Source organism: Procambarus clarkii, chromosome 60, assembly GCF_040958095.1.
Source record: "Procambarus clarkii isolate CNS0578487 chromosome 60, FALCON_Pclarkii_2.0, whole genome shotgun sequence".
Lineage (NCBI taxonomy): Eukaryota > Metazoa > Arthropoda > Malacostraca > Decapoda > Cambaridae > Procambarus > Procambarus clarkii.
Genome location: NC_091209.1, coordinates 9,030,680 through 9,044,682, shown reverse-complemented (window position 1 = coordinate 9,044,682; position 14,003 = coordinate 9,030,680). Strand labels below are relative to the sequence as shown.

The 14,003-nt window shown below is 42.7% G+C and overlaps 1 protein-coding gene across 3 annotated transcripts in view; it reads right to left on the bottom strand.

Moving 5' to 3' along the window:
• The window catches only part of LOC123771967 (retinol dehydrogenase 13), a 35,652-nt gene that overhangs the window by 15,214 nt on the left and 6,435 nt on the right, over positions 1 to 14,003 (bottom strand). For all 3 annotated transcript variants that reach the window (XM_069307451.1, XM_045764821.2, XM_069307452.1), the window contains exons 2-4: positions 7,730 to 8,011; positions 7,203 to 7,295; positions 6,713 to 6,837 (exon numbers count right to left, since the gene is read on the bottom strand). In XM_069307451.1, coding sequence (XP_069163552.1) covers positions 6,713 to 6,837; positions 7,203 to 7,295; positions 7,730 to 7,874 — 363 coding nt within the window. In that variant the 5' untranslated portion in view covers positions 7,875 to 8,011. The remainder of the gene's footprint in view (positions 1 to 6,712; positions 6,838 to 7,202; positions 7,296 to 7,729; positions 8,012 to 14,003) is intronic.

Here is a 14,003-nt window from a genome sequence, read left to right as displayed (position 1 = left end):
CAAGAGTACATGTGTCAGGCCACACCACACTAGCCTCAGGCCACACCACACTAGCCTCAAGCCACACCACACTAGCCTCAAGCCAGCGTTCATCTGCTGTAATATTTATAATATTCTACATTCGCGATTCTTTTTTTTAAACAAATTGTTTAAATAATAGTCCAATTGTCACTGTTGGTACTATAATATATAAAATATATATATTTTTTAAATTGCTTAAAATATTAAAGTTCCACTTAATACCTAACAAGTAACTACTCAAGGAGCACAGTCGACTATTTTCCTCAGTTCTGATATATATCCATGCAACACAGGTTTTCTAAAATTAGATCCAGCCTTGCAAACCTGCTCACATTTTTGTAAACGGTAACCAAGTATTCAGAAACGACTTCCAGTTGATGTAGTATACACTGTCTTTGCTGAAGCTTTTGATAAGGTACCACAAAGATTTCAAAGGAAATTACAGGTATATGGAATAAATGGTAGAATATTAGTGTGGATCAAACAATGGTTAAAACAAAAAAAAGGGGGCGTGCTTATCGGAAATGAATGACTAGAGAATGAGAGGGTCCATGTTGGGGCCCAACCCTTATTGGTATACCCATCAAATGACTGGATGAGAATATTACAAACCACAATATATATTGCATGTGTAAAGAAAGAAATGTATATATTTATCACTCCGGAGTATTGTGGTCTGTCCCTACTCTGGCGTTGAAGTCCCGGAGGATAATAATATCCGAGTGTGCTGTAAAGAGGTTGTAGAGTTCCTCAGATAACTTGTCATCTAGGTTGGTCAACGTTTGGGCATACGCACTGATCAGCGATGCACTCTTATTTCAAAATGGGAGCTGGAGCGTCATTAGGCGGTCGTTGATGCCCTCTGGGAACTTTCCCTCCCCTCCCCACCATCAACAACACCCTTCTCCTGGAGCCGACGTATCCCACGAACAGCCGGGAGGTGCCTGTGTCACCCCAACCCGTTCTCGCAAATTTAATAAGTCAATATTGACTTATTATTTGCGTGCATAGGTGACATACTAAACATAATAGTTTCCCTTGAAAAGCTTCATAGAAAACACCGACCTTACCTAACCTACTTAGTATGTTAAAATAAGCATCTTATAGCTTCGTAATTACAATTGTTACTTAACCTATTATAGGTATAGGTTAGGTAATAATTGTAATTACGAAGCAATAAGATGCTTATCTTAACATACTAAGTAGGTTAGGTAAGGTCGGTGTTTTCTATGAAGCTTTTCAAGGGAAACTATTATGTTAAGTATGTCACCTATGCACATATTTAATAAGTCAATATTGACTTATTAAATTTGCGAGAACGGGTTGGTCACCCGCATCACAGTCGTGTCGAGAGCAGCCTTCCACCACCACACCAACCACAGGCCGGCCTCAACACCGGGTTGATCCGGTCCCACCTCTCTCATGGTACCTGATAGGACAAATAACTCACTATCCTCACACCCACACAATCCATACCCCCAGAACATCCTATACTGGAAGCCACCACACCCCACTTCTCGTGCACTTCTCTCCAACTCGACCGAAGCTTGCAAATGCACTTCTCAACCCACCTCACATGGGTGCTTCAACAGTCCCATCTGGAGCACACCCTCCTGTAGGTACAGGCTCAGTCAGACGACCATCAGCACTATGCTCATCACGAATCACTATAGTATCAGGAGCACCAACGTTACCAGAACTTAAAGATGGAAGAGTCACTCACTGAACACATTGATGCCATCGCCAAGTCCCGCACCACAAAATACAGCCAGATATCCAGGAAACCTGCATTTGAAACAGGTGCAAGGGTTTCATACTATACACTCTGCAGGTAATAACCCATCACCATCACAGATGACGAAACACTTCTCGAGAACTGCATATGAACAGCGCAGTTTCCGTTTAACGACTCTACCACCAGGCCCGACGTGTATTTGCCTACGCACTGTAAACAGTACCAAACCGAGGCAAAACACTATCACGTCGTCTCAACAGGCGAATCACTCACCAACGCTTAAGAAGTCTCTTTCCTAATATCCGAAATCTTTACCACGCCCACAAGTGACGGCAAGGGGAGCACCTTAAAACGACCTCCAAGTTTTGGACGACACCGACATCCTTATATTTTGCTAATTCTCTCCAAGCTATTAAATGCCGAATTCAAACGAGACTGGGGCACAGCACGTCCCCCAATACAGTGCACACAATAGCTTAGTCGATAGGGCTCAAACTCAAATCCTGTCTACGTGGATCAAAAAGACCCCACACCACCAGCCACACTCGGGTCTCTACTTTACGACAGCGTATGCTCAACCCAGCCACACCTACCAGCAGACTCGCACCTCAACCAGGCAACACGTCCTCACCCTGGACTGTCAGCGCTCCATTCAACACGTGACGAAGCAGTTGGGCGGTCGGCCACCTCCCTGGAAAAAAACGGGGGGGGGGGGGTCGGCCACCTCCCTGGAAAAAACGGGGGGGGGGGGGGTCGGCCACCTCCCTGGAAAAAACGGGGGGGGGGGGTCGGCCACCTCCCTGGAAAAAACGGGGGGGGGGGGGTCGGCCACCTCCCTGGAAAAAACGGGGGGGGGGGGGGTCGGCCGTACCTCCCTCGAAAAAACGGGGGGGGGGGGTCGGCCACCTCCCTGGAAAAAACGGGGGGTGGGGGGGGTCGGCCGTACCTCCCTGGAAAAAACGGGGGGGGAGTCGGCCGTACCTCCCTGGAAAAAAACGGGGGGGGGGTCGGCCGTACCTCCCTGGAAAAAACGGGGGGGGGGGGGTCGGCCACCTCCCTGGAAAAAACGGGGGGTGGGGGGGTCGGCCACCTCCCTGGAAAAAACGGGGGGTGGGGGGGTCGGCCACCTCCCTGGAAAAAACGGGGGGGGGGGAGGTCGGCCACCTCCCTGGAAAAAAACGGGGGGGGGGGTCGGCCACCTCCCTCCCTGGATAAAACGGGGGGGGGGGTCGGCCACCTCCCTGGAAAAAAACGGGGGGTCGGCCACCTCCCTGGAAAAAAACGGGGGGTCGGCCGTACCTCCCTGGAAAAAAACGGGGGGGTCGGCCGTACCTCCCTGGAAAAAAACGGGGGGGGGTCGGCCGTACCTCCCTGGAAAAAAACGGGGGGGGGTCAGCCGTACCTCCCTGGAAAAAACGGGGGGGGGGTCGGCCACCTCCCTGGAAAAAACGGGGGGGGGGTCGGCCACCTCCCTGGAAAAAACGGGGGGGGGAAGTCGGCCACCTCCCTGGAAAAAACGGGGGGGGGAAGTCGGCCACCTCCCTGGAAAAAACGGGGGGGGGGGGTCGGCCACCTCCCTGGAAAAAAACGGGGGGTCGGCCGTACCTCCCTGGAAAAAACGAGGGGGGGGGGGTCGGCCACCTCCCAGGAAAAAACGGGGGGGGGGTCGGCCACCTCCCTGGAAAATACGGGGGGGTGTCGCCCACCTCCCTGGAAAAAACGGGGGGGGGGGGTCGCCCACCTCCCTGGAAAAAACGGGGGGTCGGCCGTATCTCCCTGGAAAAAACGGGGGGTTGGCCGTACCTCCCTGGAAAAAACAGGGGGCCGGCCGTACCTCCCTGGAAAAAAACGAGGGGTCGGCCGTATCTCCCTGGAAAAAAACGAGGGGTCGGCCGTACCTCCCTGGAAAAAAACGGGGGGTCGGCCGTACCTCCCTGGAAAAAAACGAGGGGTCGGCCGTATCTCCCTGGAAAAAAACGGGGGGGTTGGCCGTACCTCCCTGGAAAAAACAGGGGGTCGGCCGTACCTCCCTGGAAAAAAACGGGGGGTCGGCCGTACCTCCCTGGAAAAAAACGGGGGGGTCGGCCGTACCTCCCTGGAAAAAAACGGGGGGGTCGGCCGTACCTCCCTGGAAAAAAACGAGGGGTCGGCCGTACCTCCCTGGAAAAAACGGGGGGGGGGGGGGGGGGTCGGCCACCTCCCTGGAAAAAACGGGGGGGGGTCGGCCGTACCTCCCTGGAAAAAACGGGGGGTCGGCCACCTCCCTGGAAAAAACGGGGGGTCGGCCACCTCCCTGGAAAAAACGGGGGGAGGGGGGTCGGCCACCTCCCTGGAAAAATCGGGGGGAAGGGGGTCGGCCACCTCCCTGGAAAAAACGGGGTGGGGGGGTCGGCCACCTCCCTGGAAAAAACGTGGTGGGGGGGGGGGTCGGCCACCTCTCTGGAAAAAAGGCTTCAATGGCTGGACTATGTGGAATGAAAGATGACATCCTAATCAACCATCTTAATGCATTTATGCAAGTGAAAACATCAAGGGTAGTAGTAGTAGTAGTGGTGCCATCAGACAAGAAATATTTTGTGCATGTAGGTAGACTAAAATAATCATGGAACCTAGGAGACTATACAGAATTGAGGAGTATTCAAGTGTGATTAAGGCTGCTAGCCCCAACAGCGAGAAGAAACAAATTCCAGTGTTACTGTTCTATTGTTTAACAGCCATTTGACATTTCTATAGAATATTCATACAATCATTCTCCACTCTCCCATAGTTTAAGAATGCTACCGTTTCTCACAAATGCCGAGGATGACATCTCAAATTTCACAACAACATTATTCCGAAGCATTGGAACACCAACCATATATTTCAATAGCCCGTCCTTATCAACAAAAGGCCAAATTCTCGTTAATCCCATCTCAGCTATATAAATTTCTAAATTTCTTGTGATTATTCTACACTGCAGTGGATTTTTCATCCAATAGAATCAGTCCGCCATAATGGAGGTGAAGGAGCCCATTATGTCATGCACGCCAGCACACACATTTAGAGTAGTGCACAAACACCACCGTCTGTTTAGAGAGTGAAGCTGAGGTTTCACCCCCAAGACACGCTAAGGATGGTAGAAATAGCCAAAGTTACTCTATCCCTTTGAGATGTATTTTATTGGCTCAATAAACGCACTTTAACAGACACGTTCTCATGTCCCGTGTCTGGTGCCGGACTAGCCATCTGCGGGAAATTTCCCATATTAATCATAAATTCTAATACAATAGGCAAAAAATAAAATGCTGCCGTTTTGTATTAATTCAAATATAAATTAAATACTTTAGTCACTAGAACAAAATTGTATATGTTGCAAATTCGTTCCAGAAAGAGATTATATTGCCACGTCGCAATAATAAATTTGACACCCATATAATTAATACTAAACCCAATGGTCGTGACAAACTAACAAATATACTGTACTAAATTATCAGTTATCAAATTAATTACAATTACCTCCTTCCAATTATCAATAAAACCCATTAAGAACCATTCTGGGGAGACATCCCTGGGCAAGGAGGGGAGTAACCATCAAAAACCCGGAGCTGAAAGAGGCGTCAACCGTGATCCATGGTTGTGCACCAAATTTATTCTGGCGGAGTTGCGCAGTTATCACCATCAGTTCCGGGGAAGAAGTCATTGTTGTGTCGTTGGTCAAAGACTAAAGGAACCAGCCACAGCGAGTCGATTCCCCCCGAGTCTAATAATTAGTGTGCTCCCTTGCTAAACAAGATAGGACTAAAAATAACTTAACCGACTACAAATAGCCTATGTTCGGTTATTCACATATTAGATTTATTGGCCAATTATTTCTTAATGTGCAGTCGTTATGCAGCAGGAAAACAACACCCAAATGGGTAAGATTGAATTAATTATAATTAATTATTCCTCGTGTCATAATTGTATTATATCTGTTAGTGGCATTTGTAACGATGTAACATTTCGGCAGGTAATTTGTGATTACTGGAGAAATTAACAGAGCTGGAACATCCCATGACCACGAGGACGCCACTCATACCCGTCCTCTATGGACTAACACCTGTCCAGTATGGACTAACACCTGTCCTGCAGGTGCCTAAGAGCGTCTACTCTTGGATAACCAGCTTACACACTACAGAAACAGACACTGTTCTAAATTATTACTAACCATTACAGTAGAATAACAGTTAAGATCTACTGCATTACACACAAATCACAATAGCGTGATGCATCAAATGAACAAATCCACAAGGGATTCGAACCTAAGTTCGAGAGCATCCCAGGCGCTGCCTTAATCGACTGAGCTACGACATGATTCAGTAGAACTTCTGGTTTCAACTCTTTTTTTTTTTTTTTTTAACCATGTCGTAGCTCAGTCGATTAAGGAAGCGTCTGGGAAGCTTTCGGATGTAGCTTCGAATCCTCGTCACGGCCCTTGTGGATTTGTTCATTAGATCTACTGTTTAATTACGGTATGATTACATAATATAATTTAAAGCCTCCCCCCAAGTGTGTGAAGTGAAAGTTTATCAGTTATCTTAAATATTAAAACAATATAGTCCGCTTTGAAGAAACAAATAATTGAAACAAATAATCCATTGAAGATAATTAAAATATTGATTATTCACTGGTAGATTTCCCCACCCCATCTACTTTAACAGGGAGCTTCACTTTAACTATTATTACTTTGATTTATTCTCTATGGGGCCTTTTGATTACATGGCCAAGCAGTTTTATAGAACATAGGTAGGTATTCAATGTAGGATTTTCGTACATTGTTCATTTATAGATACACTAACATTCCAAAATATATATAACAACCGTTAGATAAATTTTATGAAATTTTGAAACAATGAACTAATCAAATTTAGAATAATATTTTATCCATCTGTAAACCAAACGAGGCCAACACATAAGTAGGGTAAACTTGTGCCTTACCAGGACATGAAGAGCCTTCTCTGTAGCAAGGATGTCTTCAGCAAACTTTCTGACCGAGGATAGATCAGAAGTATCCAGCTGGCGGACCTCCACCTTCCTGTTACCTGTAGTCCTTATGATGTCGTCTGAAAGTGTGACATTGGACGAAGCTATGGGATGGCAGTCACATGAATGTCATCCCACAGCGTTCCCGCCTCTAATGATTGTCATGCACATCAAGGCGGGAACACTACTACTACAAACAAGATCAAATGTCACATTACAAACTGGTTCCCATACAAATATAAATATTGAATTATGTACAGCTATTACACTGGTTAACCAAAGCAAAGCTCCAATAGTTTATTGTCGAGTCAGTGCCCGACAAGAGTAAAATACGAGGTGTTGACCCACTACGGAGCAAAACAACCGGTGAGAACCGTGTCTTTCTCCACATCAACACTAAACTGGACAATATAAAATAATTATTACGAAATAATTATTAAAATACCTGCAACCTTTTGTGCCTTGTTAGTGTTCCTGCAGGCGAGGATGACACGGGCTCCTCGTCTTGCAAGGTCTCGTGCAGTTTCCTTCCCGATGCCTGCCAGGAAGGAACCTTATAATGGTTAGTTTTATTTCAATCAGCTAATTATTTTAAAGAATCTCACCGCATATGCAATAGTCTCCACATTCACTAGTTATGGGTTATGTAAGTAATTATCAAAAGATGGCACCAAACTGAGAAGGCTATGTAGCACCATCGAATGTGTGGAAAAAATCCGAGGGCGCTATGGGTTATGGAATTCTTTGATAAACAACCTATATAATCAAGAGGATAAATACAGTGATTTTGCTCGTTTAGTATTATAAATGACAGACCTGAACTGCAGCCAACAATAACTAGTACATTTATTACAAAACATTTGTCCCACAAAAAATCTAAATCTTAAAACAAAAACCCTTTCCAATTTTTTCCCCCAACCATAAATAATGCGCCATCTTTATGTCAGCGAAATGTTTACAAGTTTTACCTACCGGCTGAAGCTCCGGTGATGATGACAGTTTGTCCCAAGAGTTTCCTGCGAGAGGAACACCGGCCAGACTGGTACCTGTAGCCTAGCCTTACAGCCAAGCCTACGGCCGCTGTAGTGGTCAACGCCACCCATAAAACCCAAATCATTTTTTTTTTAAAGGTTACTGTAACCTGGGTCTACAGGCAAGGATACAGAGCCAAGCAAGTTTAAAAATAAAGCATTATCAAAGAATACAGTGAAAGGCCGGTGCTCGTCCTCTGGGTATCCAGATCTAATGTCGACTCTGCAAGAAGAGATACAAGAATATAAGACACGAGGAAACTGTTGAAAGCTTGGAGGCCTGGTCGATGACCGGGCTGCGGGGTCGCTAAGCCCCGAAATCACCTCGTCTCAAGGGGGTGTACGTACGAAAAAAAATCGGGAAACAATCGTAACATTTTTAAATATTTAAAAAATACTACGTAGTTCTGGCAATACTCTGGTGCAATCAGAATTATTTTACGATATAAATTTACGTATTTATGGCACATTTGCATGCGTAATTGTGCAGAATCCGGTGCCCCGCGACTGTGGCGCGCCAAAGGTATTGCGTCGTACGTTCTAAACGTCAAATTTTTCGTAATAACGTCGTAAATAACTATGTATGAAGAGTAAATATACACTCATTGGCAACCTTCTCATCCCTAGTAGGGATGAGCGAGGTACCAGCCCTCAGTCACCTCGTGTGTCCTATTGAGGACTGTCGACGCGCCCTCCATTCTCGCTCCTGGAATAGCGCATTGTTGCGTCTACTGCACAATGACAAAGAGGAAGTGTCAGAAGAGCAGCAAATCTGGCACTCGGTCGCCGTCTTTATCAGCAAAGGAAAGGCGCTTAAGCGCAAAGAAGAGTAATATCAAGTGAAAGATCGTGTTGGCCTCCCTGCATCAGCTGTGAGGCTGACACCGACTACCCCCTCCTAGACCCTCCTCACACACCTTCCTCAACCCTCCTAGACCCTCCTCACACACCTTCCTCAACCCTCCTAGACCCTCCTCACACACCTTCCTCAACCCTCCTAGACCCTCCTCACACACCTTCCTGGACCCCCCTCACACACCTCTCTCCACCAAGCCGAGACAGGATCCTGAGGAAGGTGAACCGGGCAATGGGACAGGTGCCTATTAGTGCCCATTCCAGTGCCACCTTGAGGACCCACAACTCGGATCAATTACAATAGGTTAGTATGTTTTAGGGTTATAATAAATAGGTGCAGGCATTATATATATACATAATATACACACACACATATATATATATATATATATATTTATTTTATTAAATATGACCGAAAAAGTAAGATTAATAATTCTAACACGAATTTTCTCGATCTTTCGTACGTTTCTTTTCACTGTTGATGGTAATTCAAAAATCAATTCTCCAAAATTCATTTTTATTTCTAGTCTGACGCGACACTTGAGCTCGTTTCGTAAAACTTATTACATTTTCAAAGACTTTAGTTTACACATACACAACTGAATAGAACTTACACATCTCCGATTTATTTATATCTACATTTTAATTACTAATTATGTCGTGCTCTAACCGGGTCACCCTATATAATGACATTAATGGCCACAAATGAAAGATAATGGGTTTCGGAAAGAACACTTAACTTGATTTGTAGACAGCGTGTTGATAATGGTACACTTCTGGTTTCCATAACACTACGTCCAAGTAAATTAACAGGAGCCGAATTTGCTCCCGTGTGAGCCTCTGGTCTAGTCTCAACAATGGCTGCGACTAACACTCCATACTATTGACGCCTGGCCGACATTGTCCAGATATGATAGGAGCCGAATTTGCTCCACGTGTCTCGGATGTGACACAACAATGGCTGCCCCTCCTTCCTCACTGACGCCTGGCTTACATTGTCCAGATTTCAGAAAGTGATAGAAGGGTCACATTTACTCTACTTTAATACTGATAATTAAGTTAATTTATATGAGATGTTTTATGATGGTAAAGTCCAAAGACTAATGTATTTAAGAATAATTCCCAGCAGAATAGCTGGTGAATTATAATAGTATGTGGTGATGATATCCCGTTTTCTTTAGACGGTAATTCCACTACAAGTTACGTTTTCTATGGGTTACTTGTTTATACAATACAGCTATTATCTGTATGATATATTAAATGGTGTCGGATTTTCCGACACACACATATATATATATATATATATACACATATATATATATATATACACATATATATATATACACATATATATATATATACACACACATATATATATATATATAATTTTATATATATATGTCGTACCTAGTAGCCAGAACGCACTTCTCAGCCTACTATGCAAGGCCCGATTTGCCTAATAAGCCATGTATCCATGAATTAATTGTTTTTCGACTACCTAACCTACCTAACCTAACTTTTTCGGCTACCTAACCTATAAAGATAGGTTAGGTTAGGTAGGGTTGGTTAGGTTCGGTCATATATCTACGTTAATTTTAACTCAAATAAAAAAAATTGACCTCATACATAATGAAATGGGTAGCTTTATCATTTCATAAGAAAATAATTAGAGAAAATATATTAATTCAGGAAAACTTGGCTTATTAGGCAAATCGGGCCTTGCATAGTAGGCCAAAAAGTGCGTTCTGGCTACTAGGTACGATATTATATATATATATATATATATATATATATATATATATATATATATATATATATATATATATATATATATTAGTATATTTTGGTAGCAGTCTTTCCTGTAGACATATATTATTAAATATGACCGAAAAAGTAAGATTAATAATTCTAACACGAATTTTCTCAATCTTTCGTACATTATGCTTCACTGTTGGAGGTAAATCAAAAATCACTTCTCCAAAATTCATTTTTATTTCTAGTCTGACGCGACACGGGCGCGTTTCGTAAAACTTATTACATTTTCAAAGACTTCACAAATACACAACTGATTAGAACTTGCGTTTCCCTGATTTTATATCTACATTTGAGTGAGGTGGGAAGGGTGATGTGGCATTACATTTGAGTGAGGTGGGAAGGATGATGTGGCATTAACACAAGACAGAACACTAGAGGATATTAATAGGGTATTAAAAGTATCAACACAAGACAGAACAGAAACAATGGGTATTGAATAGAAGTGTTTGTAGAAAACCTATTGGTCCATATTTCTTGATGCTTCTATATTGGAGCGGAGTCTTGAGGTGGGTAGAATATAGTTGTGCAATAATTGGCTGTATTATTGCAGCCAATTATTGCACAACTTTGTGCAATAATTTGTGAAGTCTTTGAAAATGTAATAAGTTTTACGAAACGCGCCCGTGTCGCGTCAGACTAGAAATAAAAATGAATTTTGGAGAAGTGATTTTTGATTTACCTCCAACAGTGAAGCATAATGTACGAAAGATTGAGAAAATTCGTGTTAGAATTATTAATCTTACTTTTTCGGTCATATTTAATAATATATATTTAATAATATATATATATATATATATATATATATATATAGTACAGGCCGGATCACGATACACTCTGTCCGCTATCATCCTGATTGTTTCATCCACAGATACGTTGGTAAACAGTGATTCTACGTCGAACGACCTGTGATCCGGCCTGTACTCCTCTTGACATACCAGAAAACATTCTAAGGGAACTACTCAAAGCTTGTACTAAAGAGGCCCCCTTCTTGAGCCCGAATGGGCACATGTATAAGCAAGTAGATGGGGTCGCCATGGGTTCTCCCCTACGTGTCCTGTTTGCGAACTTCTACATGGGTACCATCGAACAAAAGGTCTTAGTCGACATGAACTTGAAACTGGTCATATACTGCAGGTATGTTCATAACATTTTTACACAGGTACCTGATGTCAGACATCTGCAGGAGCTGAAGAAGGCATTTGAGCATAATTCTATGTTGCGTGTCACTTACGAGATGGAGAAGGATGGGAAGCTGCCCTTTCTAGATGTAACAGTCATGGAAAGGAGCGGAGGTTTCCACACTGCAGTCTACACTAAGGAAACAAACATAGGAATGTGCCTAAATGCCAACAGTGACTGCCCAGACAGGTACAAGAGGAGTGTTGTTAATGCTTATGTCGACCGTGCTCTCAGCCACAGCTCAGGATGGAAGCAAGTCGACGAAGAACTCTAGGGTAAAGCAGGTCCTAGTCAACAACGGTCCTCTGAAGAGACAACTAACACAACACCTATACCCCCTATTAGACTATTTTACAGGAACTTTTCCACAGCTCATAAAATGGAGGAAAGGGTCCTGAAAGATATTGTTAATAGAAACGTTATCTCTACAGACAAAAATCAGAAGATACAACTGACGATTTACTATAAAACCAAAAAAACGGCCAGCCTACTCATGAGAAACTCTCCAGACACAAAGCAGAACACTTTAAGAGAGACCAACGTCGTCTATGCCTTCAAATGCCCTCTTGGGGACTGTTAGCCTCAAAAAACTCAGTATATAGGCAAGACAACAACATCTCTTTCCAGGCGATTAAAGATGCATAAGCAACAGGGCTCCATTATGGAACATATAATCTCTTCCCACAACCAAACCATCACCAGAGAAATCTTAGCAAACACAGAAATCATCGATAGATACAGCGATAGCAGGCGGCTTGATATCTGCGAGGCACTACACATCAAGAAGTCAACACCAGCAATCAACAGCCAATTAATGCACAACTATATTCTACCCACTTCAAGACTCCGCTCCAGTATATTAGCATTAAGAAATATGGGCCAATAGGCCCTCTGCAATTACTTCCATTCTTACCTTCAATACCCATTGTTTCGTGTTCTATCCTGTATTGAAAGTTTTGTTCACCTCATCCAAAACTGTTGTAACATATCACCTCACCCAAAATGCGGGTATAAAATGAAAAATGAAAGCTGTTTAAACCATAGCATAAGTAAGAACTCTGTTTAGTGTTTGCAGGTAATAGTTTGTGTGTAAACTAAAAGTCTTTGAAAATGTAATAAGTTATTACGAAACGCGTTCAAGTGTCGCGTCAGACTAGAAATAAAAATGAATTTTGGAGAATTGATTTGTCCAATTACCATCAACAGTGAAAAGAAACACAAGAGAAAAAATTCGTGTTAAAATTATTAATCTTACTTTTTCGGTCATATTTAATAATATATGTCCACAGGAAAGACTGCTACCAAAATATACTAGTATATATATATTATATATAATTATATATATATATTATTTATATGCGCAATTTTTTTTTAATTTTTTTTCCGGTTGTTATCAGGGGAGTTGCATTGAGCTTACACACCTTGCTGAACGGATGCCTATCTGCAAGGGTGTAAATTATGAACGAAATTGGTCGACGTCAAGCTCTGCTACAGGTGGCCAAACTTTGATCTTATCTTACTCATGTAAGAAATTTTCAACTTCAAGGCGTTTCACAGCTTTCATTTATTAATCAATTTACATGCAAATTACACCTTATATGTAGAGTTTGTGCTTCTACAATTTCACGTAACACTTTAATCCAAAGTCCATATATTGATTTTATAAATATTGATAAACATCATATATTGCATATTTTTGGAAGGGGAACTTTGAATAGTTGTATTATTGCACTAAACACTTTTTTGATAAAACTGCTAAGTGAAATTCTTTATTATATGCTAATGTGATATCTGACTGTTATTGAAATGATTTTAGTTGACATGTGTTCCTAGAAATGTTTCGAAAATGTTGAAAATTCGTTGCATAATACGTTGTGTATTTTTTTTCTCACTTTTCTATTTAGGGTGTGATGCTGAAACTTTGACCAGTTGCAGCCCTTACCATTAACGGTTTGTAAATAAATTTTTAACAAAATTGAACAACTTGTTACTTTCCTGTACTGCCCCCCCCCCCCTCAAGGTATGGTGGGGAGGACGAGGGGATGGGGGAGCGAGGATGGTTGGGGAGGATAGGGAAGGGTTGCTGTAGCTCAGCTGAACCACAGCAACGCATGGCCAGGTACAGCTAGTAACAAAACATGACTGCTTCATAATACGGAACTAAATAGTAAACTACCAGGGGTCTGGGAGCCAAACTCTCACACATCAGCGACGCGCACACCACCCAACTGATCTGACAATAATAATAATTATAATAATAATAAAATAAAATTCTTAAACTCAAAACTGTAGAGATGTAAATGCTGTATCATGTCTATAACGACCTGTCACGGAGGTCTTCCCATATTTTGATTGTTGCCGCCGAA